The 14,723-nt window shown below is 41.3% G+C and overlaps 1 protein-coding gene across 1 annotated transcript; it reads right to left on the bottom strand.

Annotated features, from left to right (window-relative positions):
* Positions 1-7,070: 7,070 nt before the first annotated feature.
* On the bottom strand, positions 7,071-13,648 carry C13H2orf78 (chromosome 13 C2orf78 homolog). The gene is made up of 3 exons (XM_033124310.1): positions 13,472-13,648; positions 9,818-10,579; positions 7,071-8,968 (listed from the first exon to the last, which is right to left on the bottom strand). The coding sequence occupies exons 1-3, from the start codon at positions 13,566-13,568 to the stop codon at positions 7,071-7,073; spliced, it is 2,757 nt and encodes a 918-aa protein (XP_032980201.1). The 5' UTR covers positions 13,569-13,648.
* Positions 13,649-14,723: the final 1,075 nt, after the last annotated feature.

Raw genomic sequence — 14,723 nt, 5'->3', positions numbered from 1 at the left:
TGACACATACGATTTGAAAAGTAAGTACTTGGGAAGAAAAATATATGGGATGAGCTATTCACAAAAAAGAAATACGGCAAGTGTACTGGGTTCTTTTACACTTGTGTATTACAAATGCATGCAAATTATGTTCCTGTTTTGGATTTGGAATGACCTGATGAAGAAGCTGTTGCTTGAGAAGAAGGCTACAGTAAATCCAGTAACATTAAGATTACTCTGAGGTTTGGGGCTTCATCCGTAGTTCATTCGAAGACTGGTATGTCCTGTCACCAAGAAAAAAAATCTAGTTGGGAAAATGAGTTCTTATGCATGGTTGGAAAGGTTTTCAATGTGTGTGTATTATTACAATTAATGCTTAAATGTGTACATAGGGTGTCAATTTTATTTTAGACATATTTTCTTCCTTTGTTACCTACCAGTTAGCTGCAAGTTATATAATCTATGTCCTAATAACTCAAAGCCTTTTGTTTTAAGTAAAAATGCCATTTTCTAAATTGGCAATTATCAACAAGAGTTAAATGAGACAAAGAACTTTAGGGCTATTCGAATTGGACACTTTGGGTAGAGGGAAATTGTCATTTTATATTTGGCTTATGTATTTTCTTTGCAAAAATATTGGCATATGAGCAGGCACTATAAATTTGAATGTGAAGTAGAATTGCATGCCAGTATATTTCTAATCTTTGAAAAACATTCATTCAGTCAATCAACTAATATTTATTGAGCACCTACTATATGCTAAACACTGTTCAAGACGTTGAACATATATTAGTGAACAAAGCAGACCAAAACAACCTGTTACCCCAAGGATCTTACATTCTAGTGATGGGTAAAGGAGTGATGGATTATAAATAATTATTGTGATAAACAAGTAACTTACATAGTATATTAGAAGATTCTATGTACTGTGGGAGAAGTGGCTCTCGGTGAAGGGAATCAGATTGAAGGAAAGGATAAGCGCAGGGAGGCAGCTACAATTTCAAATAGTGCAGCCAGGTACACCTTCATTGAAAAGATTTGAGTCAAGACTTGGAGGTAAGAAGAGCATTCCAGGCAGGGAACAGCAAGTGTATTTAAGGAACAGCAAGGGCTCAGCATGAAGTGAGTGGAGTGAGAGAACGAGAGCATACACGGTAGATCAAGTAGGGTAGGGGTCAGCAAACTAGTGTGACCTGTCTTTGTAAATGAAGTTTTACTGCCCATTCATTTACATAGTATTTTCTCTGGCTGCTTTCATGCTACATCTGCAGAGTGGAGTAGAGAGAGAAAACCTGGCCTACAAAGACATATTGATACCTTCTCCATCTCAAGATCCTTCATCACTTATGCAAAGACCCTTTTCCTGAATAAGATAGTAATATTATCTGACTCTAGAGAAAATATTTTCTGACCCCTGTTGTAGATGGGGTCTTCTAAGCCATCTACAACAGGCTTTGACCTGAGAGAAATGGAGAGTCCTGAGAGGGTTAGAGCACAAGGACAGGATCTGGCTCACGTTTTGAAAGGATCATTATGGTGGCTGTACTGACAAATTTTAGAGCGGCAAGGATGGGAGCAGGTAAACCAGTCAGCACTATGATTCACGTGGTACACAAGTGTCCCAAGGACACCGCAGCAGATTCACCGGGTGTAGCAGGATATTTTAAATTTTTGAAGGATGCACAGCAATACTTGGCATCTGCCAGATACCATTGAGCCTCCACCTAGCAGGTATTCCACAGGTTCAACCTTAGGTCGTGCTGTATTCTTTTCAATACTGTCATATCTTTGTGAAGCTGAGTTGTTTGGGTTTTTTCTGTTGTTGTTTTTTTTTAAGCTGATTTTTTAACAGTAGCTGTAATAAAAAGCAAGTAATATTTGAAAATCAACGTGGAGCAGAAAATGGGGCTGGCAGTGTTCATTTTAATTCCAAGGTTCGAGACATTGTACAGTGCTCAATAGACACACACATTCCCTTAGCAAGTAACTATGGTTATTTAAGAGTGAAATGAAAATATTCTTTTAATTCACATGTATTATCTTCAAATGTCTACTTAGTTGTCAGAATATTGTATTATTGTATAATGTATTGCTTTATTGGAGGATTTTTCCTGATACTACTCTAACAAATCACCACAAGGTGATGGCTTAAAAAAAGCAGAAATTTCTTTTTTCACAGTTCTGGAAGCGAGAAGTCTGAAATTAGTATCACTGGGACAAATGGTGTCCTCAGGGCTACACTCCCTCCGGAGGCCGTTGGGGGAGATTTCATTCCTTGCCTCTCCCAGCTTCTGCTGGCTGCTGGCATTGCTTGGCTGGTGGCTGCCAACACGTCAGTCTTTGCCTCCACGGTCACATGAACTTCTCTATCTGTCAAATCTCCTTCCTCCATTTTACAAGGACACATATGATTGCATTTATGGCTCCCCCTGATAATCCAGGATACCCTCCCCATCTCAAGATCCTTCATCACTTATGCAAAGATCCTTTTCCTGAATAAGATAGTAATATTTACAGGTTTCAGGGATTTGGACCTGATCTCTTTGGGTGGTCATTATCCAGCCTGCTACAGGCATAAATACTGATTCACTGTTGGCACCTAACTACTTAATAAATGTGACCGTTGTCATTTTTTTAGCCTAGACATAACACACCAAGAACTCTGAATCTAGAATGTTTGGGAACCTCTGAGTTAGAAGGCGCTTTCAATAATCCAGGCAGGAAATTATGGATACTTGGGACTAGAGTGGAAATGGAGGAAAGTGGTCAGAAGTGGACAAGTTCTAGATACAAGTTGTGGGTATGGCAGAGGGACTTGCGGATGTCTTGGACGTGCAGTTGGGAGAGAGAGAGAGGAGTCAAATGGTTTCAAAGGTTTCTGGCCAGAGCAACTGGAGAAAAGGTGTTACCATGAACTGAGATGAAGAAACTGCATGGACTAGTATTTTTTGCTGGGGAGGAGGGCAGATTGGAGATTTCATTTTGTACATGTTTAGAAAAGTATATAAAAAGGGAAGGAAAAGTTGCACATTCCTGACCAGAGCCTGCCTCCAGACTCCACCTGACCACAGGCTTATTCCACCTTTCATGGTGGCCAAATGTACCTCTACCCATGAGCCCTTTAGGTTGTTGTGGTTTTGACTTCTTATTCAATACATGTACTGAGCAAATACAGACATGAGGAGCCATGTTAGATAGAGGAGACCCAGAAAGACCCGTCTGACCCAGAGTCCTAATGAGGGTAGGGCAAATGGGACTCTGCTTTGGGGAATTAAAACTTATAGGGCCCGTAAATTCAAAAAAATTATGTCCAATGATGGAGCAGAATTTCAGACAGATAGAGGCAGTGGCATGGTTTTTGAATTTCCCCCAAAATCACTCATGGAAGGAAATAGATCAACCCAAACCAAATGCTTCTGGGTAACATTTACCGTGAACTAGAAACCCCCAAACAAGAAGGTGGAGCAGACCACCACCACCAGGCACGTACCTGCCTGGTCTCAGCATCTACACCCAAGTAAATGGCAGACAGGGGGAAGCATCTGGCCGACATGAGGGCATGAGGGCATGAGGCCTTTAAAATGGCAGCAGGTAGAAAGCAATGTGGGCCAACTGGGGAGCAGCAGCTGAGACTGGCAGGGATTTTGCCCAACAACAAAGTAAATAAGTATTAGGTTGGTGCAAAAGTAATTATGGTTTTTACAATTTTTTAACCTTTAAACTGCAATTACTTTTGCACCAACCTAATACAAGGGGCCTGGGACACAGTGTGAAGGATTGGAGCAGTTTAGCCCCTCTACACTTTGAGCACCAGAGCTCCTTTGCAGGATGTAGGCCACATAGAGGGGACACTTCTGGGAAGAACCACAGACACAAAAGGAAAAGTCTTGATAAAGTTGGGGAGGGGAACAGAGCCAGGAAACATCAGAAAGCAAACCCCATGTTTCTGAATACTCCATTAAAACACGCACACAAATTCTGTGAAGTTAGAAAAGGGATCATTAACCTCACCTCCTTTTCTAAGTGCATTAAAACTGATTTCACCTGAAAATAAATAACAGAAAGGCTTGAGATCAAATCCCATACAAAGGTAGTATAAGAAAAAGGAAAATAAGCAGAATAGCATGTCCTCAGACAATAAAAACAAGTCAGAAAAGACAGGCCCACAAAACAGATCAAAACCATAACCTGCTATTTCAAAATGAGCTAAAGGACATTAGGAAAAACAATGCAAAAGATGAAAAAACATGGGGGAGAAGGGAATGGGAAGCTATTATTTAAAGGGGACAGAATTTCTGTTTGGAATGATGAAAAAGTTCTGGAAATGGTAAATGGTACCCATGGGTGTTTGGTTTGAGTTGATCCATTTCCATGAGAGGGTGTGGGGAGATTTAAAAACTATCCTGCTGCCTCCATCTTTCTGAAGTCCTCAATCTTTTGACATAATTATTTTAAATTTGGTTAGTGGTAATGGTTGCACAATGTCATGAATATGCTTAATGCCATTGAATTGTACACTTAAAAATGGTTAAAATGGTAAATTTTGTGTTATGTATATTTTGCTGTAATAGAAAAATGTAAAAGAACAACATAAATCAGAATTAGGTGAGATGATAGAACTCAGCAGAGAATTAAAATTTTTTTAAATTTTCCGAAATGAAAACTAACTTAAATATAATACAAGACTGAATGAATCAAATGGATAATGCCTTGAGAGAAACAAACAAGAACATTTTTAAAAATCAAAAACAAGATAAAAAGAACCTAGAGAAATGGCAAATGTAAAAGATAGGCCAAAAATCCAGGATAATTCTGAACAGATTAATACAAATACGTTAAGAATTTAGGATACTGTAAAAGTGACATTTCAAATTAGTGGGACAGATTCATCAATTAATGGTGATGCATACCAGCGTGCCAAAAAAATGTATACACATGACTTATATTCATCTTTTGTTATTGGTATATATTGAGTATTACAATTTCAATAGTTTTTTTCCTTTCTTAAAATGTATATACATTGTTTTGGCACCCTCTGTATATGTTGGAGTATAATTTCATTGGATGGATCACAGTATTGGGTCTAAGAGAGGAGGGAAATGAATGGCTGGGGAACTTGGGCAAGAGGGTGAATACCCTTTGTACCTAATGTTTTGTTATGTGAATGTATTACCTCTGAAGTCTGACTGCTTTAGTTCAAACCCTAGCTCCCCCAATTGCTAGCTCTTAATCTTGAGCAAATACTTGACACACTCCAAACCTATCTACTTATCTGTGAAATGGGGTGAATAAGTTAGCGTGTGCTGCCTGCCACAGAATAAACTCTCAATAAACATAAATTACTAGTGGAAAAAAACTCAATGTCCATCAACTGATGAATGGATAAACAAATGTGGTAGATCCATATGATAAAATAAAAAAGAATGAAGCACTGACACATGTGACAACATGATGAACTCTGAAAACATGCTAAGTGAAATAAGCCAGACACAAAGGTCACATATTGTATTACATATGTGAAATGTCCAGAAAAGGCACATCCATACAGACAGAAAGCAGATTAGTGGTTGCCAGGAGCTGGAGGGAGGAGCGACAAAGGAACCGCTGCAAATGGGTAAGGGGGTTTCTTTGGGGACTGATGAAAATGTTACAAGTTAGATAATGGTGATGGTTGCACAAGCTTGTGAATGTATTAAATGCTACTGAATTTAGTTTCAAAAGGTGAATTTTATGGTTTGTAAATTATATTTTAAAAGTAATTTTAACTATGTAAATTACTGATTTTCCCGTGGTGAAGATCCCCGTATCTCCCCTTCCCCTATTCTGTTCCCTTTGATCACCCGCCCACTCTCCCCCACCCTCACTTCCTCCAGCTGCCCCACAGGCCTACCAAGGAGCATCTTTGAACTTGCTCCTGCGTCCCGCGGGCTGTTCAAGTGGTGACCCAGTGTGCACGCCTGCCCAGTGCTCTCACGGGTGGGAATGGACGCTTCCAGCGGATTGCTCTCGTGGGCTTCTGTTGATGGCGGTGTTTAAACAAGGCGGCTCGCGGGAAACCGGTTTGATGGAGGACTTGGCCAGCCCCTCAAGTTAATATTTAGGCCCCTCCCAAAGTTTGACCTTGTTTACCAGTAACCTCTGGATGCGGTGCTCTGAAGCCAGGTTGGCCACCTATGGACACCCGCAAATACTGAGGACTTCAGTGGCAGATAGGCCTCGGGAAGGGGCTTTGCTCCACCACGTGCAATGTGATCTCAGCCCATTGCTGAACTTCACTAGTAAAGTGGCACAGTGATACTGGCCTTAGGTGGTGGTGTGGAGGCCAACTGAAATAGTGTATCAGTGGGCCTGGTGCGTCGGTGTTGAGTAAATGGCGATGTATATCCCATGCCCTGTCCTGGGTGGGCCTCCTGCTGCAGCATTTCACTTAGCTGAGCCCCTGTTATCAGCTCCCCCAGGATGACTCTGAGCCCCTGCCACTCGTTGGGTAGGTTCCCCTGATTTGTACTCACCTACCCCAACTGTGATCATACATGGCTAAGGCAATCCAAACCTGTTGGAAATGTGTCCTGAATCTGTTTTCTAAAATACCTATCTGGTGGTCATGAGCAAGGCCAGCCTCCACAAGAGACTTTTTACAATTCTCCTGGTCAACCTAGACTCATCCTCTGCCCTCTTGAACTCTATTCCAATTTTATTCTTTTAACCCTAACCTCAGACCCTGCTTCTTACTTCTGCCATTTTCCCCACTCCCGCTTCTTTTTATAAACCCTAAAAATCTCTCCCCATTTTGGCTTTTCTGGTCCTGGAATGAGTTTCTTCCTCTTTCCTCAATTTTTATCTTTTTTCCTTCATTCTCCCATCTTAACTTCGAATTCTTTCTCAGGCAGCCTTTGATCCCCACACTCACCAAAGAAAAACCACTCTTAACAGCATCTCAAAACTCCAAAGGTTTCTTTATTACTCATCTATTAATTCTATTACATTTATTTATTCATTTTTATTGTTTTTAATATATCAGAATAGAGAAACATATCTATCTATGGAAAAACAACTGGTATCCAAAGTGGCAACAACAATTCTAGCATCTCTTATATTGCATAGCCATAGTATCGAGCAATTTCCATATCTTTTTCCCTCTCAATGAAAAACTGCAGTTTCCCCAAAGAGGTGTATTTGGCAGCATTCTCGCGCTCTTGTTGAGCTTTCTTCTTCATTGCCTCCCGCTCTGGCCTTTGCTCTTTTGTGATGGGCTTTGACATTACAGGTTCAGGAACATTGGGTTTTCTCCATGGAATTGGTTGGAAGCTGAAGTCTTCGAGTAGATATTGGTTTCGAGGCTTGGGTGGGGACCGAACCTTGGTCACAGCAGTAGGAATGGGCTCCCGCTGGGCAGAAGTGCAAGATGATGTTTTGTAGGGTGCAGGCCTCGGAGCAGCAGATTGAGGGCCACTAGGTCGGGTAGGGTTTGCCAAACCTGGTTGGGTTGGGTTGGTCAAAATTGGCCGAGGTGGTCTGGCAGGACCTGTCAAAGACACAGGAGCTGGCCGAACTGAATTGACTGCAATAGGCTGAGCTGAGTTAGCAGAACCAGGCTGGGCAGGGCAGGTCACAGCACGCCGATGTGGTGCCACAGACTGTGGCCTGCGGTGGACAGGTCGAGCCTGAGGCTTGTCCAAGGTTGGAAAAGGCAAAGGTACCAATTTGACCTTCCCAGGAGGTGGCAGCTCATACTGGGATGGAGATGAACATTCTTTGTCAGCACTGCCCTCTGGTTTCTGGGGTTTGACTTGAGTTTTCTCAGGACCTTTTTCCTCATGTGAAGTATCCAGCCATCGTTTGAGAGCTGGAGATGGCCGGGGGCCTTTGGGGTTGCTTGAGTTTCCCAGGGCCCGGGAGGAAGAGAGTCCAGTTTTCTTATCACTCTTCTTTCCTAGTGCGTGAAAAACCTGCACAGACTCCAGCATATGCATGCCCAGGCAGCTTCGAGGCTTTATGAAAGTCTCTTGGCTCAGCTCAGGTTGATTTTTCTTTCGCTTCATCTTGGGAATGATTGGCTTCTCTTCTGCTTTGACTCTGTTTCCTGACTGCTTACTCTCTTCAGTTTTCTTGGAGTTGTTTTCTCTGGTCTTTCTGCTCTTTTCCTGCCCATGGCTCTTAGTTTTGCCAATCCTGCTGGATGCAACTTTCTTAGGTTTGCTGTTAGAAGAATGCTTGGCTGTGTTCACAGGAGCCCTGTCACTGGTTGTAGTATTGCAAATGACAACTTCTTCCTCTAACGGGCACCCTGGGTTCTTGGACTGGATTTTGGCTTTCGGAGCGCTACTGACAGGCTCAGAGGCTTTACGTTTGTGCTTCCTGACTTGATCAGAGGGAGTCTTTATGACATTTGGCTTTTCCAGTACTTGGTTCACCTTAATGGTTGTGGTCTCTTTGGCTTTGATCACCTCGGGACCTTTGGATTGATCAAGGTCACTCAAGGAATTGAAGAGCTGGGGAAGGTGAAAGTCCTCCACCATTGAGATGTCAGCCAAACCACCACTAGATTCAATCCCATTTTTTTCAAGTGTCCCTTGGTCCTGAAGACTCAGGCTATTCTTTCCCAGATCAGTGTTTTCAAAACCAGGTTGTTCCCCTTGGCCAAGGGGATCAATGCAGGCCAGGAGCTGGTGAATATCAGGGATTTCTAAAGGGAGCAGTGGAGGATCTTGGTTTTCTATTGGGATCTGGTAGGCATCCAGAGACTTTGAAAGCTTAATTTTAATATCAAAAGTATTATTCTCTTTTTGTTCCTGGCTTGGAGCTGAAGGCAGTGCCAGGAGATTATTAGAACTCTGGACCGGAGCGATCATTGAAATTTCCCCAAACTCAGGTGGTGGGTTACTCTCAAGTATCTGGATATTTCTGTTTTTGTAGGACTTGGGGGTAGAAGTTTGTGGTAGACGAAATGTTTGGCTTGAAGGTTGCAATCCCAGGGAAGTCTCCATCACTACAAAGGAATCAAGGAAGAAGTCAGTTCCTAGTAAGTAAGCTCCTCCTATCACCAATACAGCAATTATGCACCTTCCAACAATAGAAAAGTCATTTCTACCAGTTCTTCCTAAGGATCATGGACAGCACCCTGTGCTAGGAGATAGGAGGCAACTGTTCTAGTTCTTATGGTGATCATTTCATGTTATCATTTCTTGGTTTTCTTTGTATTTCACAGGGTTGTTATAAGTCAAATAAAAAGTAAAAGTGATTTTTTTTTTTTATGTTTTACAAGCCTGGCATTCTTGTATGGAATCCTTTCAATTCTCTTCACTTTCCTGAGAGAATAAGAACACTTCACACCATGCACTAGGAGAGGGAATGGAGCGCTTCCTGATGAAACACATAAGCAAGGAGAGATTCTTAGCCTGCTTGCTTTGGGCAAGATCTTGGAACACAAGGGCTTAAATCCTGGTCATAAAGAAGTGAGGGGAAGTTAAACTGGCACTATGACAGTAAGAGTTCTGAAACACCTTCCAAAGAGACTAAAGCGATAGATCAGGGAAGGGGGTTCATTACAGTGTGGTAGTACATGAGGACTGATCGGTAGGGCAGTGAAAAGTGTGGTATCCCTTGGTATGCCCTTGGGGTTCTCATACAGATAGCGCGCATGGCCATTACAGTGTCCCACCTCTATTAGGTGATACAGAGGCTGAAAATGGAGAGCGCTGAGTGAGGGCAGTGGTTATTAAAGTCTCAAGACTTAAATTCCACTTATCTGTAGACTCACCACTTCCCAGATGCAGACAGACCCTAGTTTTGAATGCTTACTTTCTTCCTCTCCCTTCTCACGGTTGTTGGTACTCACCTTGAAAACCTGTCTCTGCGATGGGTTGAGCAGACACAGGGTAGTAGATTCCAGAGGTGGAGGCCGGTGGTAGGACGTTTGTGGGCTGAACCTCTTTCAGTACCATGACCATTTCTGGTTGAGAGGCAGAGACCCCACTCCCTGTGTACGACACAGAGCCATAGGATTGCAGGCAGGGGCCAAGTTCTCCAGAGAGCAGATGCCCCAGTGTGCTTTGATTATAGTAATATACCTGACTTCCTTCCTGGTAGGGAAGTGACAGGCTATGTCCAGGATTTAGAATCTGAGATGGTGTCCTCTGAACAAGGCTGGCAGAAAATGATGGGTACAGAGGGACCACGTTATAGCCATCTGAAGTTTTATCATATTGGGGTGCCATAGACATGGAAGGCCCAGCTGTGTTCTGGTCAATGACAGTCACAGTGCAGTCACTGAGTGACGATGACTGCTTTTCAGTGCCTCTTGTCATATCCCACTCAAAAACACCTGGGTAGGAAGCAGCAGAAGTGGAGAGCTGGCTCTGGCCAGTAACTCCAGACAGCATAGTTGTGCTAGAGTGTTGGTAAAGATAGGCACTACCCATGAGTGGCTGGAAAGATGTTCCAGAGGCTGTTGGTAGTAGCCATGCTGAACTGATGGCTGGAGCAGAGAGACTGGAGAAATTGCAGGCACTTCCTGTTAGGGAGGCTGCATTGCTCACTACAGGAAGAGAGAGCTGCACAGAATTTGGAGTTCCAAGTAAAGGTGGATTTTGGAAATTCTCTGCAGGGAACAAGAGGGTGATGGGAAAAAAATCAATGAGATTGATAAACTCTCACTGTATTTGAGAAATAGCATTATCTGAAGGTTGTTGCTGTCCGGAAACCTCTAATACCAATATTCACAGAGATAATAAAAATCAAGCCACTTTATGATGGTTGCAAGTGCTGGAGCAGTTTCCCGCTCTTCTGTATTAACTGCCTCTGCTCCCAACTTGGGCACAAAGGTGCAGAAGACCCAAGTGGTGTTGCTTAGACACTGTTCTTTAGGCTGGAAGCAACCACTCCTGCCTTATCTTTCCCTTCAGCCTCAACTAGTATTGACTCATATGCTGTTTCCTAATATTGAAGCATTTTAGACCCAGGAGTCTTTAGAGAAGCTCTGTTCTAACATTCTCATTTTATAAGTGAGGAAACTGAGGCTCAGAGAGGTCAGATAGACTTGTTCAAGTTCTCCCATTATGTGAGTATCGTTGCCAGGTTATATAACCTAAGCATCCTGACTTCCTTGCTAGGACTCTGCTCTGAGCATTACACTGCCCCAAGCTGGAAGCAATAGAACTTCTAACATAGGTGGTTTTGGGTCCATTAGAAAACAGTATGGCTATTATCACTGTAATTTTCAGTGTCTCATTTGCCTGTACAATTCACATGCTATTCCCTAGAATTCACATGTAGTTCAGTACAGGTGGTAAATTTCAAGGATCATTCTTACCCTCTTCAAGCCTAGTTTCTGATCCTACCTCAAAATGACTAAGAGTGAGTTTCTCAAGAAGTGCTTTGTGAAAGAAAAATGTTATTTCAAAAACCACTTTTCGAGAAGCTCTCTGAACTGTAGATTACTCATCTATAAAGTGGTTATAATAATAACAGCAATAATTCCTACATGAATTAGTGATATATTACACATGATTTATATGGAAGAAGGTACAATAAGTTTTGGAAAGACAGAGAAAAATCATGGAAAGCATATCACAGAACTAAAAAGAAATATATAGGTAATGAAAACTGGGTTATGTAGCAAGCATCAAAGCATAATACATTTACTAATAAATAAAGTTCTGTATCATACATGCAATGTTATGAAAGCGAATATTGCCTACTCTATTTTAGTGAATCCTATTAACCAAAAAACAGCCCACAAGAGAAGGTGATTTTGAATGTATTCCTAGCCAATACATACAGACAGAAAAGATATATCAGGAAAATTGTATAACAAGCAGCAAGATGTAATAAAGGTGAATGCATAGGTAGCCACAATATATGTAGACAAACATTTCAGTAAAAACTGGTGCAAAGCAGAGAGCAAAATAAAGTGAAGAAATCCATTATTGTGCTCATTAGTGTTTTTCTGAATACTACCCAGCAAGTAATAGGCTTAACAGCCTAGTAAAAATATATATATTTCAATTAATATAGCCACAAACCAAACAGAAAAGAACACTTTAAATTTATCATGAAAGTTTTTATATTATCCTAAAACCTAAATCACAATCATCTTCAACATCCAGGAAAGTGTCATCCCCAAACCCTTAAAAACCATCATCACTAGAATCCAATTTTTAAAAAATTTTCATGTAGGAAAACCCAAGGATTCGAAAAAACTTGCTTTTGGATAAATGTGATATTAGAGATGTGGGACTTATTTTCTTCTTAGGTGGCTAAGATCTAAAAAGAGATGATGGCTGTTTATCAGTGTGCTCTCTGTGTTACAGAGAATATAACTGTAAAGATGAAAAAGCATCTTTGACTTGGAAGCTATTATCACACACAAAGGAATTAATCTTTCTTATTCAAGTTAGGAGGTATCATTTTTAAAGAATAATAATTTTATTTTTCATAGGCAAACCATCTACATAGTTTAAAAATCAGAATGAAATTAAACACTGAACATTCTATTTCCTCCAGCCTCCTAGATAACCACCTCTCTTAGTTTCTTATTTATAGGAAGCTTCAGTCCTAAAATGTTTATATTCGAAACAGTCAAGTGCCATCTGTGTTCAGAAGGGCAATAGGAAAGCAACTGAATATAACTTTTCTGATCAGCTGCATTGCCTAGAGATACCCATTTCTGGCCTTACTTTCCTTCCTAGTAGTCTGTTAATGTAAGCATTTGGTAAAATCTACTTTCTTTTGTCTTGCTGTGAGCAGATTTCACACTACGCTCTTTCTGCTTTAATTTGAAATCTTTGGTTCCCTTCAACATTCCATCCCAAACTACCTCTTTTATTCTTGAGAGCTCCTCCACGCTCTCCCTCTTCATTCTTTTGTTTATACCTCCCTCAATCTTATATTTTCTCCTCCCTCTTGGTTCCTGTTGGCCTGTGCTGATGGAGACAATCCGACTCATCTTTAAATACTTGCCTTCCTATAGCCCAGTACTCTCCATCCTCTCTCCCTAGTTTCTCTTTTCACCTAGTTTAGATAGAAAACTTCAAAACAGGTGAATATTACTTTTTAAACAGCATTACATTTAAAATACTAAAGTTGAAATATTAGTGGTGGGAGACCATTACATATGAGACGTCGTGTATATATTGCTAGTTTTCTACATCACCTAGGTTCCCTCTCTGTTTCTGGTGAAACAGTCTCAAGAAGTCTTTGATTTCATTTTCTATATGGGTTTCCTTTAAGACTCAATATTACAAAAGAAAGGGATTAGAGAGAACAACCAATCTAATATCCTAATGTAACAGATGAGGAAAAAACAGATTTTGTGAGTCAATGACTTGTCCAAAGACACACAGCTAGTAAATGTCAAAATCAAAACTGAAATTAGGTCTCCAAGTTTCTAGTTCAATACTTTCCCCCATTATTCTATGTGATTTTGACTCTCCTGCTAAATTTAGGGACCAACAAAATCTAATGAAAAACTTTAGAAAGTTTCCTTCCTTACCTGACATGGTCAGAGGAGAAGAAACATCCAATGCAGATACAGTGGATGAGGAGACGACACTGGAGGTTGTCTGAGTGGCTGAAGCCAAAGAGCGCATGTGTCCAGTAAGACGATCACTAGTCACACTGGTCACTGGTCACTTGTGATGATTCAAATGTATTTACAGACAACTCCATGGAAACACCAAGATTTCACCAGGTGATGGTAGGTTTGGTGGGAGAATGATGTCATAAAGCAGGCAGTTTAAAGGTATGAGAGAGCCAATAGGGGGGTCAGATTCCCAACAAGAAGATAAGATTGGGTGAGGGGAGGTGTAGGGGAGTTAAACCAACTCCTAGTGGCTGAGCTCTGGGGACAGATGTGATAGTCTACAAGACACGTGTGGTAGTCTCGCTTTCCCGAGGCTCTTATGATAGGGAAATAATCTCAATGTTTTTAAAATACATTCATTAATATAATTCACTAGGAGTTACTTATATTCTCCATATTATATTTTATTACATATATTTATAATTATATATACTGTTAATTAATATCCTTAGAGAGGAAGGAAGGGGACATTTAGGTTGCACAATTACAGTTGTTCTGAAATCATATCAGCCCATCTGATATGCTGCCCATACTGCAGCTTTTAAGGAACAAAGAAGGGGTTAAGGCGCTCCTTCTGTAACTTGGTTAAAGAGTAGGGTGAAGTTTGTTGAGTGCACCTTGCGGAGAATGATGGTGGGCCAAAGCTCTTCTCTTTCAGTTTCTTCTTGACTCCTACCTTCCTTGGGCTGGACTGGACTGGGCCAGGTTGTTCTTGCATCTCTCTTCTGCGCTCCTTTTTTTTTCCATCTTCATTGTTTCTGACACAAGCTTTGGTTTTTGCATTCTTACACCCATGGATGTTACTTCCTGTCAACTTCCAGCAGCAGGGATCTTCTCTTCAGTGCCTGATACGTCCCCAAATGGACTCTGCTCATTAGAAACAAACACCAGAGAGCTAAGAGATACAGCTGATTGCAAACATTTCCTCTTTCAGCCTTTGGGTGCGATTCTTTTGCCCATACTTTACTACCTTTGATTCCTTGGGCCATGCAGGCATCCTGCCATCCCTCTCTTTTGTACATTAGAGGCATTTGTGATACTTTCCTTTTTCCTTCTCACATAAATGTATCCAGTGTGTCAGTTATTGTAGTCTCCTCCCCCCTTACAAACAGCCACTATGGAATCTTGGGCGTTTAGGATTCTCTCTCTCTTCATGCTTGGG

Source organism: Rhinolophus ferrumequinum, chromosome 13, assembly GCF_004115265.2.
Source record: "Rhinolophus ferrumequinum isolate MPI-CBG mRhiFer1 chromosome 13, mRhiFer1_v1.p, whole genome shotgun sequence".
NCBI lineage: Eukaryota > Metazoa > Chordata > Mammalia > Chiroptera > Rhinolophidae > Rhinolophus > Rhinolophus ferrumequinum.
Note: the sequence above shows the minus strand (reverse complement) of the source record. Positions and strands in the feature narration are given on the sequence as shown.